General features: G+C 42.9%; 1 protein-coding gene across 4 annotated transcripts in view; it reads left to right on the top strand.

Moving 5' to 3' along the window:
* Positions 1-22,706: 22,706 nt before the first annotated feature.
* The window catches only part of mast2 (microtubule associated serine/threonine kinase 2), a 457,841-nt gene continuing 455,638 nt past the window's right edge, over positions 22,707-24,909 (top strand). For all 4 annotated transcript variants that reach the window (XM_063064394.1, XM_063064393.1, XM_063064392.1 and 1 more), the window contains exon 1: positions 22,707-23,546. In XM_063064394.1, coding sequence (XP_062920464.1) covers positions 23,406-23,546 — 141 coding nt within the window. In that variant the 5' untranslated portion in view covers positions 22,707-23,405. The remainder of the gene's footprint in view (positions 23,547-24,909) is intronic.

The raw sequence follows: 24,909 nt of genomic DNA, 5'->3' as shown, positions 1-24,909 counted from the left end.
ACTGAGGCCATTCTTGTAGTAACGGAGGCACTGACGCATATTTCGTCCTCTCCACCTGAGCCATGTCTCCCTTTTCAACTGCCGCCCAAATGGGATCAATGTCCGGATCATCTCGCTGAGCAGCTGCCCCTTCCCCAGAACTCAATTCCAGAAGTTGATTTGTCTTCAGAGCTGTCAGGTTACAATAAACTTGGGGGGATGGCATCATCAGAAGCCCTCAGTTGATCCACCACTCACTCTTGCCCCTCCTTTTTCTCTGCCTTCATGGTGATGGCAAACTGACACAGGGCCTTCACCCCCAGGGCAGGAATGCTCTCCCACTCCTTGTCTCTGTCTAGTCCCTCATGCACCCGTCGGGACAAAGCATCTGCATTAATGTTCCAGCTCCCCAGCTGGTACTTCAGGCTGAAATCATAGGCAGACAACGCCGCCAACCACCGATGGCCTGTGGCATCCAGTTTCGCCGAGGTCAGGATATAAGTTAGGGGGTTGTTGTCCGTCCTCACCTCAAACTTGGCCCTGTAGAGGTAGTCACTCAGCTTATCCACCACCGCCCATTTCAATGCCAGAAATTCCAACTTGTGCATGGGATAGTTTTTCTCGGAGGGCGACAGTCTCCGGCTGACAAATGCAACGGGCCTCAATCCGGAGCCCTGATCCTGATACAGGACACCCCCTAAGCCCTCTCGGCTGGCATCCGTGTGCAGTACATATGGGAATCGGGGGTCCGCAAAAGCCAGCACCGGCGCTTGGGTCAGCAGCTCCTTCAGAGGCTGAAAGGCCTCCTCACATTTTGCATCCCACCTTGGTCCAAAGGGCTCTGACAGGCTAAGATACTCTCCACACTCCTGTCCTTTCTCCCCCTCCCTTTGTTCCCCAAGGGAGGGTAACCACACAGAAGCTGATTCAAAGGGTGATGCATTTCGTGTAGCCTTTCACAAACCTCCGATAGTAACCACAGAATCTGAGGAATGAGCCCAGAGCACTCACAGTCTGGGGTCTTGGCCAAGTGGTAACGGCCTCGATCTTAGCTGGGTCTGTAACTACCCCATCCCATGAGACTATGCGCCCAACATAGCTAACAGACTTTTGGCAGAACTGGCACTTGTCCAGGGAAAGTTTTAACCCTTCTGCTTTCAGGTGACCCAGCACCTTCAGCAGCCTCACTTCTTGTTCTTCCAAGGTGGATCCAAATACTATGAGGTCATCCAGATATACCAATACCTCAAGCAAGTTCATATCCCCCAGGGTCTTCTCCATGACCTGCCGGAAGGTTGCAGGAGCTCCTGAAATGCCCTGGGGCATCCTTTCAAACTGGAAAAATCCTAGGGAACATATAAATGCCATTTTCTCTTTGTTGGCCTCATTCATGGGGATCTGGTAATATCCACTCCTCAAGTCCAGCACACTGAACCACTTCGCACCACTCAGGCAGGCCAGCGCACCTTCAATCCTCGGGACAGTACACAGATCAGGGATGGTGCACCTGTTGAAAGTCCTATAGCCCACATACATCCGTACCTTCCCATTCTCCTTTTGGGCCACTACTAGGGGCTTCGGGACTCGGTGATGATCCCAGCTTCCTTCAACATACAGAAATGCTGCAAAACCTCTTCAGGGGCCAATCGCCGCAATCTTTCTCTGAACAGGATATCCTCAGTCACCCAGATAGTGTGACGTGTGCTCTTGGAACAACCCACATCAAACTTGTCAGTGGAAAAGACACCTTCCAGCTTCAACATCTTCTCTACCAGCCTCCTCTTCCAATCTACAGGAACCGGGGAGACTCCAAAGTTGAATGACTCAGCGGTCAACTTTCCTCCCCTTTTCCAATAGTTTCTCCCCAGCGTGTCTCACAGGGGCACCAGACATTACCGTCACCGGGAACAAATGCGCCAGAGGCATCCCCTGCTTGAAGGTGACCTCCCTCTTTGTAGTGTTCCTGACAGTCACTGCCATCCTGTGTTCCTGTACAACCAAGGGCTTCTGCAATTTGGGCCTCACCTGTACCCCAGCAGGAAATCCCCACTCCCCCTCATAGTCTTCTGGAGCATCCACTAAGTGGGCTTCACCCTCAGGCACTCTGGGAAATTTGGTGGTCCCCATCACTCTTGCTACTTCCCCGGGCCGTACCACCATTGGCTTCGATTGGGTAAACCACACAGTCCCTCATTTAAATTCGGTATCTGGCCCAATGCTGCCACACACTTCCTCAAAAGCAGCTCAAAACCCTGGGTGCACAGGCAATGTCCCCAGAAAGCTCTCGCCAGCTTTCTCCTTGCAGGCCCCCACGAGCCTCTTCACAAGAGGGGTGTTGGTCCCTACCAGAATTGGAACACCGCTCTTCTCAGCAGGGTCTGGACAAACCAGCACCAATGTATCAAGGACCTCAGACACTCCCACATCGGCCTCCGAGAACTCCAACTTCACTGACAAATAACCATTGTATGGATAATCACCAGCACTAAGCCCCCAGATCTGAATGGTGTCAATGGTAAATGCTTCAGACACCGGATGTAAAATGAATGGTACAACAACGTGACCTGCAACCCGAGGTCAAGTGTGGCTTCAGCATAAATAGCCTCTATTCGTAGCGACACACTGGAGCATGGTCCCACTAAGCCTTCAGGAATTGGGTCTTTTGCTTTCAGGGGTTCCTTGGTACATTGCTAGGAACATGCTCCCCCAGAGACATCAGGACGTTCCCTCACTGGGTCTCCCCTGGGTTTTCCCAATGACTTTCTGCTTAGGTACCCGGGGGGCTCACTCTCCTTCTGGTGTGACACCTGCTGCCAGCAGCCCTCCGCATTGTTCGTCCCCTTGGGGAATCCGCCCCCCCATCAGCTCCATCATATGGGGGGGGGGTCACACCCGCTGATAACAGTCGATATATCTCCATTCTCAACTCTGCCACAACCTCCTCTACTGCTCCCTGGGGTAGGCTATCTGTGGTCACTTCACCGCAAGGGACCACTACCGAGGACTGTACCCTGCTGACGGAGTCCTCCCGCGCCTCCGCCGTGTTCTCCTCTTCCCGTACCTCTCTGATCAGCTCAACAAAAGGGAAAGTGGGGGCACGTCTTACGAGACTGTCGGAGACCCCAAGCAATCAGGTCATGGGACTGGGGGACCCTGGCTATCTGGTCCATTCTTAACAGATCCACCTCGGCTGCCTGAATGACCCCTCTGCGCCGCAAGCAATTTAGCTGCCTCTCTAGCTGAAAAATCAAAGCAGAAAGCTTCTCCCCCTTCTCCTGATGCATGTTCTGAAACCCCACCATGAACTCCATTGGGCTTCCAGTTGGGCTGAAAGCATTGTCCAGTGCTTGCATGTAATTGACAGATTTCAACCTGACAGCTCTCACAATGTCAGCGGCCCGCCCATTCAAACTTTCAAACAATCTCTGTTGCTTTTCATTATCAGAGCACTGCCACTCACCCAACAACTGAAAGGTCTGCTCCGCCCATCTCTCATGCTCCTCCTCCCCTTTAGGGGTTGTTGTTATTCCAGAGAACTGGCGGAGCCTGCCATAGCTGGGACTTTGAATCTGATTTTTCCATTTATTCGCCAGAGAAGTAAGGGTGGATACTAACTCAGAATTCTCACTCTTCACCAGGGGACGTGGACTAATTAGACATTCCAAATTCGACCACTCTTTCCCCTCACTCCTCAGAAACTAGAGCGGCGTTGGCCATTTTATCAAACCTCCACCCACAATCGCAACTTCAACAGTACTTAACAGTGGAATTAACAATTCATCCGGAGTGCAAATATCTGCCCCATTGGTTCATTGCTCAGGGTAATCACACAACATCCAATAGAATCAATCCTGAACATAGCCCCCACAATTTTAACTCTCGCTTTGGCTTGCGGCTTAATATAGGATATGATAGCCCCTGGCCCGGCCAAACTTAAGAAATCTCGTTTGGGTGGATGCGGCACAATGTGGCCCCATTACAAATCAGTACCCAAAATAACAAACAGTACAGAATATGCGATTAAGCTTTATAATTCTTACTTTGACTATATACTTAGTAAAGAAACGAAAATAACAGAAAAAGGGTCCAATCTTATTAAACAGTCTGTTCCGCAACGTTGGAGCTCACTGATAAGCCTATCGGCCACCATTGACCTCCTCCGATCTTCGCTGCCCTTCGGACCCTCGCTCCAAGTCCACCCGTCTGGCGGTCTACCAACTCCCTCCATTCGCGTCTTCTCTCCTCATCTCTCCCTGGCAAAAGACCGCGAAAATCTCTGTTCCAGCTCACAAGAAAGAACAACAGCATTCCAAACACCGTTATCTCTAGTCATAACCCAAACATTGCTGCTACAGAGAACCCATTACGTTTTCAGTGAAACCTTACAGCATGTTACACAGCAGTGAAACCCTACAGCATGTTACACTGAGATGTTCTCACATCTATGGACTCACTTTCAAAGAATCTTCATCTTGATATATTGCTTATTTATTTATCTATGTGTTTATCTATAAATAAATAAATTATTATTATTTCTTTTTTCTTTTAGTATTTGCAGTTTGTTGTCTTTTGCACAATGGTTGTATGCCCAGATGGTGTGGTCTTTCATTGATAATATTATGGTTACTGTATTTATTGAGTATGTCTGCAAGAAAATTAATCTCAGGGTTGTATATAAGACCATAGGACAGAGGAGCAGAATTAGGCCAACTGACCCATCGAGTCTGCTCCACCATTCAATCATGGCTGATTCTTTTTTCTAACACTTCCTCAACCCCAGTTCCTGGACTTCTCCCCATAACCTTTGATGCCATGCCCAATCAAGAACCTATCAATCTCTGCCTTAAATACACCCAGCAACGATCTGGCCTCCACAGCTGCATGTAGTAACAAATTCCACAAATTCACCACCCTTTGGCTAAAGAAATTTCTCTGCATCCCTGTTTTGAAAGAATGCCCCTCTATTCTGAGGTTGTGCCCTCTTGTCCTAGACTCTTCTTCTACGGGAAACATCCTTTCCACATCTACTCTGTCTAGGCCTTTCAACATTCGAAAGGTTTCAATGAGATCTCCCCTCATCTTTCTGAATTCCAGCGAGTACAGACCGAGAGCCATCCTCGTATGATAACTCTTTCATTCCTGGAATCGTCCTTGTGAACCTCCTCTGGACCCTCTCCAATGCCAGCACATCTTTTCTAAGATGAGGGGCCCAAAACTGTTCACAATACTCAAGGTGAGGCCTCACTAGTGCCTTATAAAGCTTCAGTATCACATCCCTGCTCTTGTATTCTAGACCTCTTGAAATTAATGCTAACATGGCATTTGCCTTCCTCACCACCGACTCAACCTGCAAGTTAACCTTTAGGGTGTTCTACACAAGGATTCCCAAGTCCCTTTGCATCTCAGATTCCTGGATTTTCTCCCCGTTTAGAAAATAGTCTGCACATTTATTTCTACTACCAAAGTGCATGACCATGCATTTTCCAACATTATATTTCATTTGCCACTTTCTTGCCCATTCTCCTAATCAGTCTAAGTTCTTCTGCATCGTACCTGTTTCCTCAACACTACCTGCCCCTCCACCAATCCTGGTATCGTCTGCAAACTTGGCAACAAAGCCATCTATTTCATCATCTAAATCATTGATATATAGCATAAAAAGAAGTGGTCCCAACACTGACCCCTGCGGAAGATCACTAGTCACTGGCAGCCAACCAGAAAAGGATCCTTTTATTCCCACTCGCTGCCTCCTACCAATCAGCCAATGCTCTAACCATGTTAGTAACTTTCCTGTAATACCATGGGCTCTTAACTTGGTAAGCAGCCCCATGTGTGGCACCTTGTCAAAGGTCTTCTGAAAGTCCAAATATACAACATCCACTGCATCTCCTTTCTCTATCCTACTTGTAATCTCCTCAAAGAATTCCAACAGGTTTGTCAGGCAGGATTTTCCCTGAAGGTAACCATCCTGACTTTGTTCTATCTTGTCCTGCGTCACCAAGTACTCCATTGCATGGTGACATACATGTATTTTGATAATAAATTTACTTTCAACTTTAGATAACAACTCCCTCATTGATCAGATAACTGTGTTTGTAGTTGATTCCCAGCACACTCCGTTTTTACCTGATCAGAGACATAGCCCTTCCCTGCAACTGAACAAGCTTCTTTTGTTTCCTTCACAGTGTTTGAAGAGGAACAAACAGACAGGTACTAGACTGGCTATTGCCAGAGAAAAGAGGGGTTTGTGTAACGTTTGGGGAACAATGCTGTACTTTTATACTGAATAACACCAGTCCGGAGGGATCGTTTACCAGAGCAATGAATAAACTGAAAAATCTAAGAAAGGAAGTTAAACAAAATGCAGGGTTTGGACTCCAGTTCTTTGACTGGTTAAATAGTAAACTAGGAGGATGGGGAACATGGCTGACCAAGATTGCAGTAACATTCGGTATTGTATTGCTAAGCTGTGCGGTCATTCTGTGCTGTTTTCTTCCATGCCTCAAGTCGCTTGTAGTGCGTGCTGCAATGAAACGGTTTCCGATGCTCCTGGAAATTGTTGGGTCGAGCCCTATGGAGAAGGAAGCACCGAGACGAACAGGAGAGAGATGAAATATGTGGGGATTAGGCTGTGAAGGCTCCTGAGTCTTTTTCCCTGTCTCAGATACGAAGGGACGGGTTTTTGGCTCAGCGGCCTAGGGAGGTAGGGAGAGAACACTTTGAGTCTTAAGCGCAGGAAACTATAGTTTAACCCAAATTTGGGAGTAAATGCGTGGATTTATTTGAGCTTTTGTGCATAGACTCTCAGTCCTCTCTCTCTCTGTATGAGACCCTGTGGGTCTCAAAGGGTGGATTATATTGGAAAATGTAAATGCACACATTGTATTTTCTATATTTACTATTTATGTATTACAGTATTTACTCAACAGTATTTCAGTATTTACTCGAATGCACACATTATATTTTCTATATTTACTATGTAACCACTGCTAGCTGAATAGAGGATATTCACTATGTAGCCATGACTTTTGATCTAATCACTATTAATTCATGAAGAGAACTAGAATGAAACCAAGCAGAAAGATAACGGTGGCGAGTAAGGTAATGAAATATGTGGCAGTATGTCAAAATAAGACTAATTAAGAAATAACTGTGGTTAGGGATGAGGGGACACCTGGTCTAAAATGTAAACTAGGACATAATTAAATTGGGGAGTAAAACAATAGTGGAAAGTCGAGAGTGGGTATATTGATGATATGTAATCACAGGCCGACTGGATATGATAATGTAGCTAAGATAGGAAATTGCTATAAAAAATGCTGTATACAAGCCTCGGGGGGCAGTCAGCAACTACCTTTCTGATTGTCTCAGCTTTGATTTGCAAATTAAAGTTTAAAACTTCTTGAAGGATTTTCTGCGTCTCCCTGTGGTTTGTGAGAAACCACGACATGGTGAAGAAAGGTCTTTGACCTGAAATGTTAACTCCATTTTTCTTCCTGCACCTTTTGAACCTTTCCAGCATTTTCTGTTTTCACTTTAGATTTCCAGCATCTGCTGCTTTATTGATTTGGTTAAAACTATCGGATTGCTGTATCATCTCATCTGGTTTATTAATGTCTTCAGTGAGGAAATCTGCAGGTAACAAAGTTATGGTACAGAGACAATTGTTGCTGCGGGTAGCACTTACCCTGGACTTGTGCATGTCTTTGGTTTTGAAATAAATTATGAGAAAAGGAGTACAAGTAACCAAATGCTCTTGATAAATGGGGAATACCGCAAAAACCGTACAAATAACAAGGCGGAACTGTTGTAATTTTTATTATACAACAATCAATTGTTTTGGAAGTTAAATCAGAGAAGCAGAATGGAAAATAAGAGTAGTTCTAAGAAAAAAATAAGAAATATCCATTTAAATGCACGGAGACTGAAAATTAGGATTGTGCAGAACTAGATTTTTAATAATCTGTAAACACATTACTGTGTTGTATGACTATGATTTCATAATTTACAAGTCACTTTGTATCTGAGAATGTGTAGTTTGTATCAGTATGTAGTATATTGGTAAATTAGTGAACTAGCAGCACGAGGTTTGGATCATTGTTTCAAACTGAAAACATTTTTTCACAGAAGATGATACTTTAATCTCACAAGCAATGCTTTTGTATGGAATTCAGATGATGGAGACATGAAGAGCGATGTCAGAGCATTTGTAGAAATGACACCACAATGATGAAATTATAATTTCAGAAAAATATACAGTCCACAAAGAAAAATAGTAGAGCCCCTGTCCCTGAGTGTCTAGCTTGCTCTTCCACAAAGGAGAGCACTGGAGGGCAGCACTGGGTGAGCACAGGAAGGCAGCAGTGGGTGAACACTGGAGGGCAGCACTGGGTGAGAACTGAAGGGCAGCACTGGGTGAGCACGGAGGGCAGCACTGGGTGAACACTGGAAAGCAGCACTGGGTGAGAACTGGAGGGCAGCACTGGGTGAACACTGGAGGGCAGCACTGGGTGAACACAGGCAGGCAGCACTGGGTGAACACTGGAGGGCAGCACTGGGTGAACACTGGAAGGCAACAGTGACAAGAGCAGCCCCTAACCCAGAACAGATTCCAGAGGCCTTCGCACATCTCCTCAACATTTCCATCTGTAGGTGACTACGTGACCCCACCCACTCATCCTCAGCATAGGCCTAGTTCTCACCACAACCAAGACAATGCAGCTCTCCCACCGTCAGCCTTGCCAGTGAACCAGTGAACCAGACTTGCTATGTTCTGTATTACCAATATCCAACAGGGTTTGGCAATCACAATAAAAATGTCCAAGACTTGGAGAGAACATTGTTGGAAAAACATTATAAGATACTTCAAGACCCCATATCAGGAAAAATATAAAGATACAAATGTGATGTGTTGGAGAAGGTGCGGCTCCAAGGAGGCAAATCATTTTCATATTTTCTGGGATTGCCCTAAATTAAGTCTATTTTGGGAAGGTATTCATAGAATATTAGTTAAGGTACTTAGGTCCCAGATACCTCTGAACTTTGAGATGCTCTATTTGGGGCATGTATTGTTCCTTGAACAGAAGGAAGATATAAAGTTGCTGCAGGCCCTCTTAGCGGCAAGTAAGAAATCAATCACTAGAAAATGGCTAAATCCAATACCACCTACATTAGAAGATTGGTACGAAATTATCTTGGAAATATTTAAAATGGAAAAGTTGACTTACTCCCTGAGAACTCAAAAAGAAACATTTTATCAAATCTGGAATAAATGGATTGAATATATAACCCCAATGCGAGCAGACTTTAGATGACTCTCCTAATGATTTATATTGCTCTTCTCATCAACACAGTAATATTGCTAACGTAAGCACCCCTAGTCTAAATGTTTGTTTTTTTTTGGAAAATAGAGAATTAACACAAGTAAAGGGAAAGATTTGGGAAAGGGATAAAAAAAATGAAAAAATTAAGTAAATAAGTACATAGGGATTGGATAATTATGTCTGCGGGCAGGAACAAGCACGAACAAATTGGGATATAAACACCTACAATGGTTGGTATATAGGCTTGTATGCAACATTTTGGACCAGTCGAAATGGTCCAGAAGGGTTGTATGGAAACTATTATTACCATTTCTCTTAACAACTAATTTCATTACTTAGCCTAATAGGTTAGATTTACCACAGTACATAATTATCTATTTAAATGTTTATTTTCCTTTTATATCATCTCAATGTGTACTTAAGAATGTATAAATAATTGTAGTTTTATACATATAAAAAAATGGAAAAGGTTATATGTGTGAAAAAAGTACATGATAATTGTGAATTCCTTATCCAAATAAAAATAAAATTAAAAAAAAATGTCCAAGACAAGCAATCACACCTTTGTCCATCGGTACACAACAAGGTGATAAAACAACAGAACGCAATAAGTCCAGCTCTATCACGATCAAGCAACTCGCTGATGGGATAATCCAGCAGCACCTGATGTTCTTAGTATCCAGCAGTGACTTGTAATTGTGAAAAAGTCATACAAGACCAACAAGTAACCTTTGATTAGACCCGAAGTGGCCTCTGTATCCGAGCGTGCCACCATCTTACTGGAATTATCTCATGTGTTTTCCTTTTTACATAATACCACAAATACACGTGAATTCACTATCAATTTAAATAATCAACCATTAACTTATAAATATTTTTTCCAAGAATTTGCTTTAAAAAAATCAAACTTGTCAAAATTACAAGCTTCACTTGGAATGCCAATGCCTCCATGTTGTATGAATCAGCCCTCATTATATGTTATTTAATTCTATTCATCACCCATAAATAGGTGGATATCTATGCCCATGTTCCAATGTAGGCACAATCCCCAATTCCTTCCCATAGTCTATAATCAGCCTCCCCTCCAAGTGACTCTGTCTGTACGGCATCAGTAAAGTTGCCAACATAATCAACGAGCCCTCCCACCTCAGACATTCTCTGTCCTCACCCCACCCCCCACACCTCCATGGAACAGAAGAGATACTAAAGCCTGATAGCATATAGCTTCATGCTCACACTCAGCTTCCATTCCATTGTTTTAAGAATAATGATTGGTCCAGTTATACGGTAAGATGGACTCCTGACTTCACTATCTACTTCGTTATGGCCTTGCACGTTATTGTCTACTTGTTCTGTAAATGTAACACTCTATTCTACATTCTGTTATTACTTTTTCCTTGTATTATCTTGATGTACTGATGTGATGAAAAGACCTAATGGATGGTATGCAAAACGAGGTTTTCCACTGTATATCGGTTCATGTGACAATAATAATTCAATCACTAAGTGGTGAATTTAATTGCTGGGTGGGTTAGTAACTTTGCAGACAATACGAAGATTGGTGGCACTGTGGATGCGTAAGAGGATTGCCAAAGGATACAGTGGAATATGTGTATCTGGGTGGAAAAATGGCAGATGGAGTTTAATCGGGTCAAATCTGAGGTGTTACACTTTAGAAGATCAAATGTAAAATGACAGTGCACAGTTAATAGCAGAACCCTTAACAGTACAGACATACAAAGGGACCTTGGGTGGTAAGTTTAAAGGAGATGTGCATCTTTTACACAGGGTAGGGAGTGCTTGGAAAACATTGCCAGCGTTGGAGACAAATATGGTTGATATGTTGTAGAGAACCTTAGACAGGCACATATGTATGTAAATGCATATGTGTAGGCAGAAGGGATTACACATAATTCGGCTAATTCCCAGTAAAATTATAAAGGGCATCTTCCTGTGCTCTACTGTTCTATGTTTTAAATTTACTGCCTGGACTTGATGCTAATTCTACTGTGCATTTAAGATTGATTTCAACCGTCAATAACTTAACATCCTTTCAGATGCCCAAAATGATCTGCCTTGTTTCTTTTTGTCTTCTTTGAATAATCATATCAAGAACAGTTGCCACATGCATTGATAAGCCACCAAGTTGTCTCTGGCTTGAGGGTTAGTCAGTCAAATAGTCTTGACTGCTTTTAGGCAACATGGAGTCACTGATCTTCAAACCAGTGTCAATGGGCCGTTTATAAAAGCCTTTGTTGGCAAGTTTCAATTGGTACATTTAATGTCAGAGAAATATATATAATATCCATCTTGAAATTTTTTTTCTTCGCAAACAACACGAAAACAGAGGAGTGCCCCAAAGAATGAATAACGGTTATGATAGAACCCCAAAGCCCCCCCCAGCTCCCCCCTCCCCCAAATTCAAACTATTAAACCTATTTTAAAATTCTTTGCATTTATTGATGATTTACTGTGCAGCTACTTACACCATACATTGCTGAACCTTTTGAAAAGGCAGTTGAGACTTGCCTATACTGATGTGTCTGGATTACATGCAAGCCACATCTGGTACCGATGGATTATTTCCTTCCCTGATGGGTATTCATGAAGCAGACAGGGTTTTAAACATCTATTTGGTTCATGGTGTCTAACGTTATTGATATTCACTTTTTAATTACGGGTTTATTTCAGTTCAAATTCTTCAGCTGCCACAGTGCAATTAATACAGATAATTTGCCCAGATCTAGGAGTACAAGTCCAGTAAGTTAACCACTGTGCTGCCACGACTCATTAGCACTGCAAACAAAATTTGTGTGAGATCTCTGAAACAATGTCCCACAACATCATATTCCAAGCAAAAAAAAGGGTAGACAGAGAGAGAAAAAAAATTCAGCTGGTTGCTGCGCCTAGATTAGGGGTTGTAGAATCTAAACATTGTTGAATTATGAAGCAGTTCTGTACACAGAGAGTGCTAGAAATCTGGAATATTCCTCCACAGTTGGTAGTTGATACTGGGTCAAATGCTGGGTGTATATCCAAGATTGACTGTTCTTGGTTTGTCCTTAGCGTTAAGGGAAATGGAGAAAAAAAACCTGCAGGAATATGAAATCAGTTTATGAATTGGTCAAGGTCATATTAATGCAGTCACAAGAGACTGCAGATGTCGACATTTGAAGCATTAATTTGCTGGAGGAACTCAGTGAGTCAAGCAGCATCTGATTAAGATATTGCTCAACCCACTCAGTTCCAAAAGCAGATTTGTTTTGTTACTCCATGGTTGGAACAGGGTTAAGGGTTAATTGCTCTAATTACATTCCTATATCCCATGCATACGATGTTGTTACTCTTTGGTGAGCTCTACCTGCTACAGGTTATCAAGAAAAAAACACATTTTAGTTTCTGTACTGTCACTGCTCTTCTTATCTAACTATTTCATGATATTGTTAATTTGTTTTCAGCTTAACAATCATTGTTCATGGGAATTATGTTTGACAAATCCTCTATTATACTTTAGTCTCATCACATCCTCTTTTGGCAGATCCTGCTGGATTACAGTACAGTTGGTCAGTTATTCTCAGAATCAGAATGAGAACCAGGTTTAATATCACTGACATATGTTGTGAAACTTGCTGTTTTGCGGCAGCTGTACATTGCAAACACATAACAACAATAAAACTATAAATTACAATAAGAATGTATACAGTGGATTCTGGTTAATTGGGCCATCGGTTAATTGGGACAGTTGCTTATTTGGGACAACTCTTGAAGAAAAACTAATTGAGAAAATAGCTGGGATTTCCTTGGTGTATTTGGAACACTAAGCTGTTTAATTAAGACCAGAGACTGTTGCTGAACAGTTTCTAATTTGTGTCAGTCGAGTGCACTTGTGTGACTGTTAGACACTACACCGTGCTTGGAGTGGACAGTTTTTAAACAGCGTCAGGTGCATTTTTTTTGTTCGGAAAGCGGTGATTTTTGTCACTGATAGCTGGCAACAAATATGTTTGACTCAGGACAGATCTTCAGAGATGTTGACACCTGGGCACCTGAACCTTACCACTGCTGATCCCTCGATGAAGACAGGTGGATGTTCCCTCAACTTCCCCTTCCTGAAGTCCACTATCAATTTCTCGGTCTTACTGATTTTGAGTACAAGGCTGTTGTTGTGACGCCATGCAACCAGTTCATCTGTCTCACTCCTCTTCACCTCCTTGTCACCATCTGAAATTCTGCTGACAATAGTTGTGTCATTGGCAAATTTAGAGATGATACCTGAGCTGTGCCTAGCCACACAGGCGTAGGTGTAGAGAGAGTAGAGCAGTGGGCTAATCGCACATCTTTGAGGTGTGCCAGCTTTGATCTTCAGTGAGGAGGAGATGTTATGCTCTGACAGTGCTCTCCCCGTGAGGAAGTCAAGGATCCAGTTGCAGAGGGAGGTACAGAGGCGCAGGCTTGGAGTTTCTTGATTAGAACTGAGGGTATGATTGTGTTAAATGCTGAGCTGTGATCAATAAACAGTACCCTGGCAAAGGTATTGCTATTGTCCGGGTGATCCAAGGCTGTACGGAGAACCAGTGAGATTACATCCACTGTAGACTTATTGTGGTGATAGGCAAATTGCAGTGGGTCCAGGTCTGCATTTAGGCAGGAATTGATTCTGGCCAGACCAAACTCTCAAAACACTTCATCACAGTACTGTGAGTGCAACTGAGAGATAGTCTTTGAGGCGGCTCACCCTGCTCTTCTTGGGCACTGGTATGATTGTCCCCCTTTTGAAGCAAATATGAACCACCAGCTGCAGCAGTGAGAGATTGAAGATGTCTTTTGTTGTGTATGTGGCCTGGTACACAAAAATGCTATTAATAAAAACACTGGAGACAGGAGCTAAGTTTCATGGTTCTTTACTGGCAGAGTCCGAACTTGACACACACATACAGATCAATACGCACCTAATAGTGCATGCTCCATACACGCCTAATAGCGCATGCAACGACGTGTTACTAAAACATAAAGCAGTCCCTTACTACAATGTAGGCTATATGGTACACTCCTCCCCTTTTATTTCAATAGTGTATCAACTGTTTTTTTTTACTGGGGCATTATGCTAAACAAATATGTTTACCTTAACATACAAATGCCTACCATTTGTTTACTTAGCAACTTAATAATATCAAATTATAACAAAGTAACATAATAATATCGAATTATAACAAGCCTTTTTTTTAACTTTTGGTCTAAGACCCATTTATAACTCAAGTCTCGGGGGGGGGGGTCTTCTCTAGATTGTCCGGCACTGAAGCAAATAGGTCTCACTTTGTTGTCTGGAATAAATTAAGCAATCCACAAACTGGCAGGTTCCAGCCATAAAGAGTAGTCACCTCCATCGTGCAAAGATGATGAAAGCAAAGTGAAACCCGTGAAAAGGTGAATGTTATTCTTAAAAACATGTACAATCATCAAAACTGAGAATGGCATTGTAAAGTGTCTTCAAATAGTGTGTTCTTCAGTCTGTCAATAAACTTGTTTATTTTAATGCAGATTTCCACCTAAAAGTAATGAAAAGTTGACCTCTGAGCATAGGGAGTTAAGAAGATGTGCGCCTCCAACTTGCTAAGAGTTCTGGGCAGCAGATCGCCTCCGTATAATGAAGACTCCTCTGTGCAGCTGTCCTAGATATATACGTACCTTTGTGCTATCACTTGTCTTCCTTACCCATATCTCATTTGTTCCAACTGAGCTAATTATACAGCCAATCTTCATATTCTCCTTAGATTCCAAATAGATAGCCTGACCTTTATGATACCATCTCCTCTCATGATATAACTTTCCATCTTCTATTCGTGCTTCATGTCTTTGTGCTGGTTGTTCAGCAGGAGTGCTGGGAAGATGCTCAGGAGATTTAAGCTTATTGAGAGTTTGCAGATCTTCCATTATCTGTTCACCTGTTAACAAGTAATTTAACTGCGCAGGTGCAGGTTTTCGTCTTTTGTCTGTAATGGAAGCACGGTCATTAGATCTCCTCCTTAGTTTCCTAGTCATTATTGGCTTTAACTCCATAGAATCTCCTGTGAGTTCCATTGATAGCCTCTCATTCTCAATCATCTTTTTCTTTTCTTCTAACTCAAATCTTTTTAATCTTCAAATTCTTTCACTGCTGCTTTTTTCTCTTTAATTCCTTTCCACTTGTTCTGTCTCCAGTTGCAGAAAAAGCTCTGCATTTCGTATTCTTTTCTTGTATTGTTAATCTAGTTTCTTCATCCTTTTCTGATACTCCTGCAAAGTGCCTTCCTGTAACTGCTGTAGCTGTCTTTTGAGAGATGTCAATTTCTCCTGGTACATCTGCTCTTTTACTTCCAGGTAGTCTTCATCATCCTGCTTATTGGCAATATCTGTCTCACTTGCATCCTCTGTATCTTCATCCGATTCGCGACCATGGATACTGCGTTCGTCATCATCGACACTGTCTAGCTCTTCCTCGTCATTGTAATAGTTGAAAATGGGTGAGAGGAGAGCTGCGGACATCTTCCCCGCTGAGCTGCCCTCCTTTGTTGACACATCTAGGCCTTGATGGTGTGCCAATCGAACTGGATTTTCCTGAGCCATTCATGTCCCAGCTACGGTGGGTATTTTTCAGTACGTAGAGGTTCAGCTGTCTGTCTTTTATCTCGGTAGGTCACTATCACTTTAATTTTACCTTTGGGACGCACTTTTTGTCCTGTGTAAGTCTTTAGCAGTAGTTTAGTTCGTTTCAGAGGTATGTGAGAAAACAGTCATTTGTAATCGTGTACAGATCACTGTTAAATTTGAGCTTGTGTCCAACTCCATTTTCAGTATCATGCCCGCCACTTGTGGAGAGATCCTTATAGTCTTCAATCATCTGTCTCTTTCATGCTGTGAAGTTGCAGACAAGGCAATTCACTTTCGTCTGAGTCGTTTTCATCAGATCTGCTTTCTTCCATTTTGTGTACATTGTTGTGCTTTCCTTTCCAGGGTTTCTTCTTTTTCTGTATTTTGTCCTTTTTCTGCTGTTTACTAGCTTTGCATACTCTGCCAATGTGGCCCTGTTTGCCACAGTTTCTACATTCTTTGTCTTTAAACCAATAGTCATCAGGGTCACAAAGGTAACATTTCTTTCCTTCATTTCTGTTCAGTGACATTTTATTCGTAGCATACTCCAGAGATTTTTGTTGTATCTCTGAAGCACCCTGTACTGCTGTTTCCGTTGACATTGTAATGTTCAGCACCTTCTCTAATGAAAGGTCTTTTTCACCCAGGAGCTTCTTCTCTGTGGTTTTACAGTGCCTGCCACACACTAACCTGTCCCTCAATGCGTCCAATAGACCAGCTCCAAATTGACAATGTTCTGATAATTTGCACAATTCAGCACAATATTCATAAATGCTTTCATTTTTGCTCTGATTCCATTTGTGAAATTTAAATCTTTCAGCAATGACCAGTGGTTTGGGGTTTAAATGCTGTTGGAGAGTGTCTACTAGTTGCTTGAATGTTTTGCCAGCTGGCTTTTCAGGGGTTAACAAGCTCCATAGCAGCCCATCTGTTTTTGCTCCCATTAATACTGAGGCTACATCCACACTACACTGGATAATATTGAAAATGAAGCTTTTTCTCTTCGTTTTGACCTTCTGTCCACACTGAAACGGCATTTTTATCCCCTGAAAACAGAGATTTTTGAAAACACTCTCCAGGGTGTGCAAATTTGAAAGTGATTGTTTCGCATTGTAGTGTAGACAGGGTAAACGGAGAGATTTAAAAACATTGTCGTGACAACACCACAACAACAATGCTTTTTCTGCTTCTGCTTGGTACCGCACAAGCACTGCTGTTCTTGGTTCTTGGTTCTTGATCCTCCAAAATATTCCGCATGGAATTTAAACTGGACGTGGCTTTCAAGCTGGTTCCCTTGGTATCTCTGTTTGCATCCTCTGTTCTTCTGTCCGTACTCTCCGGTCTCCAAGTTTGCGGTGGTCGTACCCTCGATCTCCTGTACCCTGGGGTCTCTAAGCCGGCACTGACTGACCACCGCTGTTATAACGTGCAGTCGGTGTGAATGGCATGAGAGTTCAATTGTAAAGTGAGCTTTTTTGACTAGATCCCCAAAATTGATTGAGTCCATCTTTAAAAATAATAATGTCAGAAATACTGCGCAGGTCTGGCGGCAGAAGATTCCACTGTCTTGGTTCTTGGTTCTTGATCCTCCAAAATATTCCGCATGGGATTTAAACTGAAGGTGGCAGAGGGTGGGCTGAAGAAGGAGGTTTTTGAAGAAGAAAATCTACCTTAAATTTAACTGGGTTTGGTTGTGTGACTGTGTTAGGATTAAGATTATTTCATGCTTTAATTGTGCGGGGGGAAAATGAATTGCCGTACACATCTGACTTGGTAGTTAGTGTTTCAAATTGAGTTGAGTGCCCTCTTCTGCTCCTAATAGGTTTGGGTTTGATGTGGGATTGGTAGTCTATGTCGAGTTGACCATTTAACATTCTGTAATTGTTGATCTTGGGTAGACGATGGCTTTTTGCGTGTGTTGTTTACTTTATTGTCTATGTTAATAGCTGGTTTAGAATTAAACATCTCCACTGATTTGCTGACTTTGTAGTCATTTGTAACTCGCAGAAACAGCTCGACTTCATTGTCTAAACGAAGAAGTCCAGTCTGTCTTTCCCAGTTTTCTTTGTATTCCTTGAAGACATTGTTGAAAACTTTCTTTCACTGTTGTTGTAGGTACTCGAGTTTTTGACCAATGGAAATAGCACAACGCCGCCGCGGAAATGTAAATATTATACCGTTTCCTCTTCGCTTGTTTTCTGTAGATGTGTCTGCGCATGCACAGTAGGAGTAGATTCGCCCAAACATCTGTTTTAGTGTGGACAGAGATATTTGGAAAAACGTCTAGTGTGGATGCCTGTCGTTTTTACACGAAACAGGTGTTTTCAAAATTATCCGGTGTAGTGTGGACGTAGCCTGAGTAAGACGCTGGCTTTCTTTTCATCATTAACACTGTTAGCCTCACAATATACAGTGGCATGCAAAAGTTTGGGCACCCCGGTCAAAATTTCTCTTACTGTGAATAGCTAAGCGATTAAAAGATGAACTGAGCCAAAAGGCATAAAGTTAAAGATGACACATTTCTTTAATATTTTAAGCAAGAAAACTTCTTTATTTCCATCTTTTACACTTTCAAAATAACAAAAAAGGAAAAGGGCCTGAAGCAAAAGTTTGGGCACCCTGTATGGCAGTACTTAGTAATGCCCCCTTTGGCAAGTATCACAGCTTGTAAACACTTTTTGTAGCCAACTAAGAGTCTTTCAATTCTTGTTTGGGGGATTTTCGCCCATTCTTCCTTGCAAGAGGCTTCTAGGTCTGTGAGATTCTTGGGCTTCTTGCATGCACAGCTCTTTTGAGGTCTATCCACAGATTCTAGATGATGTTTAGGTCGGGGGACTGTGAGGGCCATGGCAAAACCTTCAGCTTGTGCCTCTTGAAGTCGTCCATTGTGGATTTTGAGGGATGTTTAGGATCATTATCCTGTTGTAGATGTCATCCGCTTTTCATCTTCAGCTTTTTTAGAGACTTTTTTGAAAGTTCTATTTTAACTTCATCAGTCCACAGGACTTATTTCTAAAATGTATCAGGCTTGTTTAGATGTTCCTTTGAACCTTTTGAATAGAACTTTTTGGCCGCAATGAGCAAAGGTTCATTGGAGAAAAAAAGAGTGCAAAATTTAATGAAAAGAACCCCTCTCCAACCGTTAAGCATGGGGATGGATCGATCATGCTTTGGGCTTGTATTGCAACCAGTGGCACGGTACTGGTAGAGGGAAGAATGAATTCAATTAAATACCAGCAAATTCTGGAAGCAAACATCACACCATCTGTAAAAAAAGCTGAAGATGAAAAGAGGATTAATTAGATTGGATTAAATTCAACTTTATTGTCATTGTGCCGAGTACATATACAAAACCAATGAAATGCAGTTAGCATCTGACCAGAAATGCAAAGAATAGTGTTATTTATAAAATAACTGCGAATAAAAAGTAAGTGCTACAGCACCCAAATATAAAAGTACTGAGACAGTACAATATGGGTGCAATGCTGCTTAACAATGTGATGAGGTTCAGCAGGGTCACAGCCTCAGGGAAGAAGCTCTTCCTGTGCCTGCTGGTGCGGGAGTAGAGGCTCCTGTAGCGCCTACCGGATGGGAGGAGAGTAAAATGTCCATAGTTAGGGTGAGATGCATCCTTGATAATGCTTTTTGCCCTGCCCAGGCAGCGTTTATGGTAGATGTTCTCAATGTTGGGCAACTGGGTGCCGATAATCTGCTGGGCAGTTTTCATCACATGCTGGAGTGCTTTGCGGTCCGATACGGGACAATTGCCATACCACACTGAGATGCAGTTGGTGAGTATGCTCTCAATGGTACAGTGGTAAAAGTCCATCAGATGGATGGCTTCTACAACAGGATAATGATCCTAAACACACCTCAAAATCCACAATACCCTACCTCAAGAGGTGCAAGCTGAAGGTTTTGCCATGGCCCTCACAGTCCCCTGATCTAAACATCATCGCGAATCTTTGGATAGACCTCAAAAGAGCAGTGCATGCAAGATGGCCCAAGAATCTCACTGAACTAGAAGCCTTTTGCAAGAAAGAATGGGCGAAAATCCTCCAAACAAGAATTGAAAGACTCTTAACTGGCTACAAAAAGAGTTTACAAGCTGTGATACTTGCCAAAGGGGGTGTTGCTAAGTACTGCCATGCAGGGTGCCCAAACTTTTTTTGTTATTTTGAAAGTGTAAAAGGTGGAAATAAAAAAGTTTTCTTGCTTAAAATATTAAAGAAATGTGTCATCTTCAACTTTATGACTTTTGGAAATCAGTTCATCTTTTACTCGCTTAACTATTCACAGTAACAGAAATTTTGAACAGGGGTGTCCGACTTTTGCATGCCACTGTAACTCCACTCTCTCAATGTAAGTTGCCCAGTCTTCAATGCCATTATCAAATGCTGTAATGGTTCCAATCATCGCCATCTTTGTTATGTTAATTTAGCCCCATTTTCCCCTTGTTTTCTTTTTGACTCACGTGTCCTTTTTGCTAGCGCCATGAGCGCACTCCGTCTAGATGTGTGGGGCAGGCAGACCCTCAGCCCTGGGAGTCAGCGCCGGCTGTGGTCTTGCCTGGACATGCTGCGGCTCCGACTGTGTCTCTTGGTCTCCCAACGTTCCCGACCGTGGCTGTGCTCCTGCTTCCTTTCGGAGTCACGGCCTCGCTCTGCCTTCTTCTCCCACTCCATGGCTCGTACCTTGCGCTTTTTCTCCGAGTGTCATTATCAACTAAAACACTGCATTCTGATAAGATATAGGTTCATTAACCTCGTCGCCAATTTGTTGTGTACGTGGCCTGGTTACACAACAATGTTATTAATAAAAATGCTGGAGACGGGAGCTAAGTTTCATGGTTCTTTACTGGCAAACAGTCCGAACTCAGCACACACATACAGATCAATACGCACCTAACAGTGAATGCAACGACACGTTACTAAAACATAAAGTAGTCCCTTATTATAATGGAGGCTATACGATACATCTTTGAACACTTCTGCCAGTTGGTTGGCACACGTTTTCAATGCCCTATCAGGAATATCATCAGAGCCTGATATTTGCGAGGGTTCGACCTTCTTGATAGATGTTCTGACATCGGCCTCCACAACAGAGATCACAGGGTCACCAGATGCTGCAGACTTTGAACTTTGATCATCACAGCCATTCATGATGAAAGGTTTTGCCCTGTTGCAAGTAATTGCCTGCAAACCCTGGCAGAGCTGACATGCATCCAATTCCATCTCGAACTTCAATCAATTTGTTTTTTCACTGTTAAAATAGCTTTCCGGTAGGTTGTACCTGGACTTCTTGTATCATTCTGGATCACTGGTCTTGAATGCCATAGATTTATCAGACTATGAATCTCCTGGTTCTGGTTCATCTACAGATTTTGGCTTGGGTATGTTCAGTATGTTCTTGAAGGTAAAGGTCTTGACAAAGTTGGTGACAACTATGGCCTATTCATTTCAATTCAAAAATGATTCTTTGAATATTGTGAATTCCACTGACTCAAAGCAGTTTTAAAAGTGCTCCTCTGTCTCCTTTGACCATACCTTCTTGGTCCTCACCACTGGTGCTGTGGTCTTGATTCTCTGCCTATATGTTGGGAGTAGAAGTACAGCCAGGTGACTGGATTTTCCAAAATGTGGGTGTGGGATAGCGCAGTAAGTGTTCTTGATGGTGGTATAACAGTGATCAAGTTTGTTGGCTCAGTTAGATCCACAGGTGATATGTTGGTGGTAGTTGTTCAGAGCCCTCTTCAAACTGGCCTGGTTGAAATCTACTGCAATGGTAGTGAAGGCATCCGGGTGTGCTGTTTCATGACTGCACATGAGAAGGCAGGACCAGATGCCAGAGAAGTTTGAGGTCGATTGGCTTTTCAGAAAGTTGTACTGTCTTGAGATAGATTCCCTGATAATGTTAACTATTCACATAGGTCAGACAGTGGCTTCTAAACTTAACCACACTTTTATGGAAGTGCAAGAGATGACAGATGATCTCAATCCTTCCTTCCAAAAATGTAATATTCTTAGACTCATGGGACTCTCTAGCCAATAAGCTGAAACAGGTGAAGGTGCATTGAAGAAAGACACCTTTGACTTCCATTGAAGGACACTGAAAACAAGAAAAGGAACAGAGGGGCACAGAACTTATTTAACAAACCAAATTAAATTCCTCTTCTCCTTATCAGTGACAGTGTCTGTAGACCCTGCACAGACTTTATCTATCCCTTTTGATTTCATGAATCTCCAATGGAGGCAAGTCATCATCAAAACTGAGGGACCATCGAAGAAGAAAGAGAGTTCACTGTCAAGACTGTAATTTTGCATGTTCCCTTAAATTAGTCTCATCTGAATTAGTCTCATTTCTCATCTGAAATTTCTGGAAAGAATTAACTGATGAGCCATCAGTTAGGATTATCTGTGGCAGTTCTATACAGTATAAAGATCTGCAGACCTCAGTAGGTACTTCTAAGACGATGATGTGCCTCCACCTCAATAACATTGCCAATTTGCTCAAAACAAGATTCATCAAACAACAATGGGATCAGACATTTACCATCTTTCATTTATGATGACTAGCCAACATAGCAGCACAACTTTAAAATGATGCAATGGGATGACTTTCAACCAACCAAATAATCAATTCGAGAACTTCAATGTTAAGATGAGAAAACTGCCACCCACACGTCCCAGCCCACCCACCTGTCCCAGACCAGATAAGCGCTCCCGCACCTCCCGCGCGCGCCCGCCCCCTAGCGGTGCTTCCGGCCTAAAGGTCAAGTGCGCCAACAACCGGAAGTGAGTTCTGTTGAAAGGGAGTAAAACAACAACAATAATAAATTAAGTCTCATCATCACTGTCATCAGCCGGGTTGATATGTCCGTCGCATTGCGGCTGGCGTGGGACGCGGCATGTTTTCGGGACGACGGTGAATGCGGCGATGCTGACAGCGGATCAGTTGGTGTCAGCGGCAGTTGGGGCAGCGGCTTCTCACCGGTAACAGCGTCTTGAATTGAGGCTGGAGCGGGTACGAAGGAGACTGGTGGCAAGCGTGGAGCGGGGCCCTGCACGCCCTGGATATGGCTTAATTTTAACCGCAACAGCAGTGACGCTCGAACTTCTTCACTTTCTGCCGTCTGTTGGTCCTGAGTGAGAGCGGCTCTCAGTCCTGGAACAAGGGAAAGATGCCCGAGCGTGGCGGGTGCCTGCATCTCGTCACCCGCTGAAAGCCGTTGTGCATTCATTGATTAATTCATTCATTCCTTCTCTCGGCCAATTCCCAAAACGCTTTTTCCCTTTCCCGCTTCTTTGTTTTAAAAGTAAACTTGGATCATCCTTCCAAAGATGTATCTCTACCAGTTGTGGCCTGGAGAATAGATTCGCCTCTTTTCTTTGAAGGAGAATAGTCAGCTTTTTTTGTTGGTTGTTTTATATATACATGTGCTTAAATTAGTTGGGGGGGGGTGTTGACTGCTGAGCAATGAAGAAATCTGGAACATACATCAACCTCAAGACCAAAAAGAAAGCTTCGAAACAGTTCTTGCGGGATGAACACAGAAATACAAACGAAGTTCACCCTAATCCGGATCAAGAGAGTAGGAGCGAAGTGCAGGGAGAAAAGGTGAGCTCATCTTTATGGATTTATGGATTATTCACTCTTTTATTTCTAGTGTTGCTTTTGACCTGCAGTATACGGAAAATGTTTCTAGCTGCTGTGATCAAATTGTAGAAATCCTAGAAGTTTGCGGCATATCATTATATTTACAACGAATCAACTACTCATCATAAATGTCTCTTACTAGTACTCACAGGTACTGACTTTAGTGCTTCCCTGATTTTTGTTTCGATAAGCGTTCTTGGACGTGGAATTTATTTTAAATCTTCTGACTGATTTCACTGCTGAGAATCAAATGTATTATCACACACAAAATGCTGGAGGAACTCAGTAAGTCAGGCAGCATATTATTACTTTGATATATGACGTGAAATTTGTTCCTTTGGCAGCAGTACAGTAGAGAGACAAACATTACCATAAATCACAAAAGGAATAAATATTGCAAAACAAAAGGAATAAGGAGTTAGTGTTTGTGGACTGTTTGGAAATCTGATGGAGGGGTAGAAGCTGTTTCTTCAATAATGAGTGTAGGTCATGATGGTAGTAAGTAGAAGAAGACATGTCCTGGATAGTGAGGGCCCTTATTGAGGCATCACCTCTTGAAGATGTCCTCCATGTCAGGGAGCGTTATGCCCACAATGGAGGTTGCTGAGTCAATAAGCCTCTGCAACTTTTTTACTCCTGTGAAACGGAGCCTCCATACCTGGCAGTGATGTAAACAATCGGAATGTTCCGCACCAACATCTACAGACATTTGCAGGAGTCTTCGGTGGTGACATTCCGAATCTTCTCAAACTCCTAGCAAAGTAGGGCTTCTGACATGTGGTCTTCATGATTACATCAATATGTTGGGCATAGGACCAGTCCTCTGAGATGTCGACAGCCAGGAACTTAATACTGCTTACCTTTATCACTGCTATTCACAACTTTGATGTGTGTTGCAGTTAGGACTGGAATGTGTATTCCCGACTTCCCCTTCTTGAAGACTGCAATCAATTTCTTGGCCTTGCTGACACTGAGTACGAGGTTGTTGCTGCAAGATTAGACTACCAGATAATCGACCTCAATCTTGTATGCCTCCTCATTGCCATCTGAGACCTGGATGAATGTGATCTTACTATGTATTCTATAGAAGCAACACACATCAAAGTTGCTGGTGAACGCAGCAGGCCAGGCAGCATCTATAGGAAGAGGTGCAGTCGACGTTTCAGGCCGAGACCCTTCCTTCAGTTAGTCCTGACGAAGGGTCTCGGCCTGAAACGTTGACTGCACCTCTTCCTATAGATGCTGCCTGGCCTGCTGCGTTCACCAGCAACTTTGATGTGTGTTGCTTGAATTTCCAGCATCTGCAGAATTCCTGTTGTTTATG

The sequence above is a fragment of the Mobula hypostoma genome, chromosome 12 (genome assembly GCF_963921235.1).
Source record: "Mobula hypostoma chromosome 12, sMobHyp1.1, whole genome shotgun sequence".
In the NCBI taxonomy this organism is placed as follows: Eukaryota; Metazoa; Chordata; class Chondrichthyes; order Myliobatiformes; family Myliobatidae; genus Mobula; species Mobula hypostoma.
This window is presented reverse-complemented; position numbering and strand designations above follow the sequence as displayed.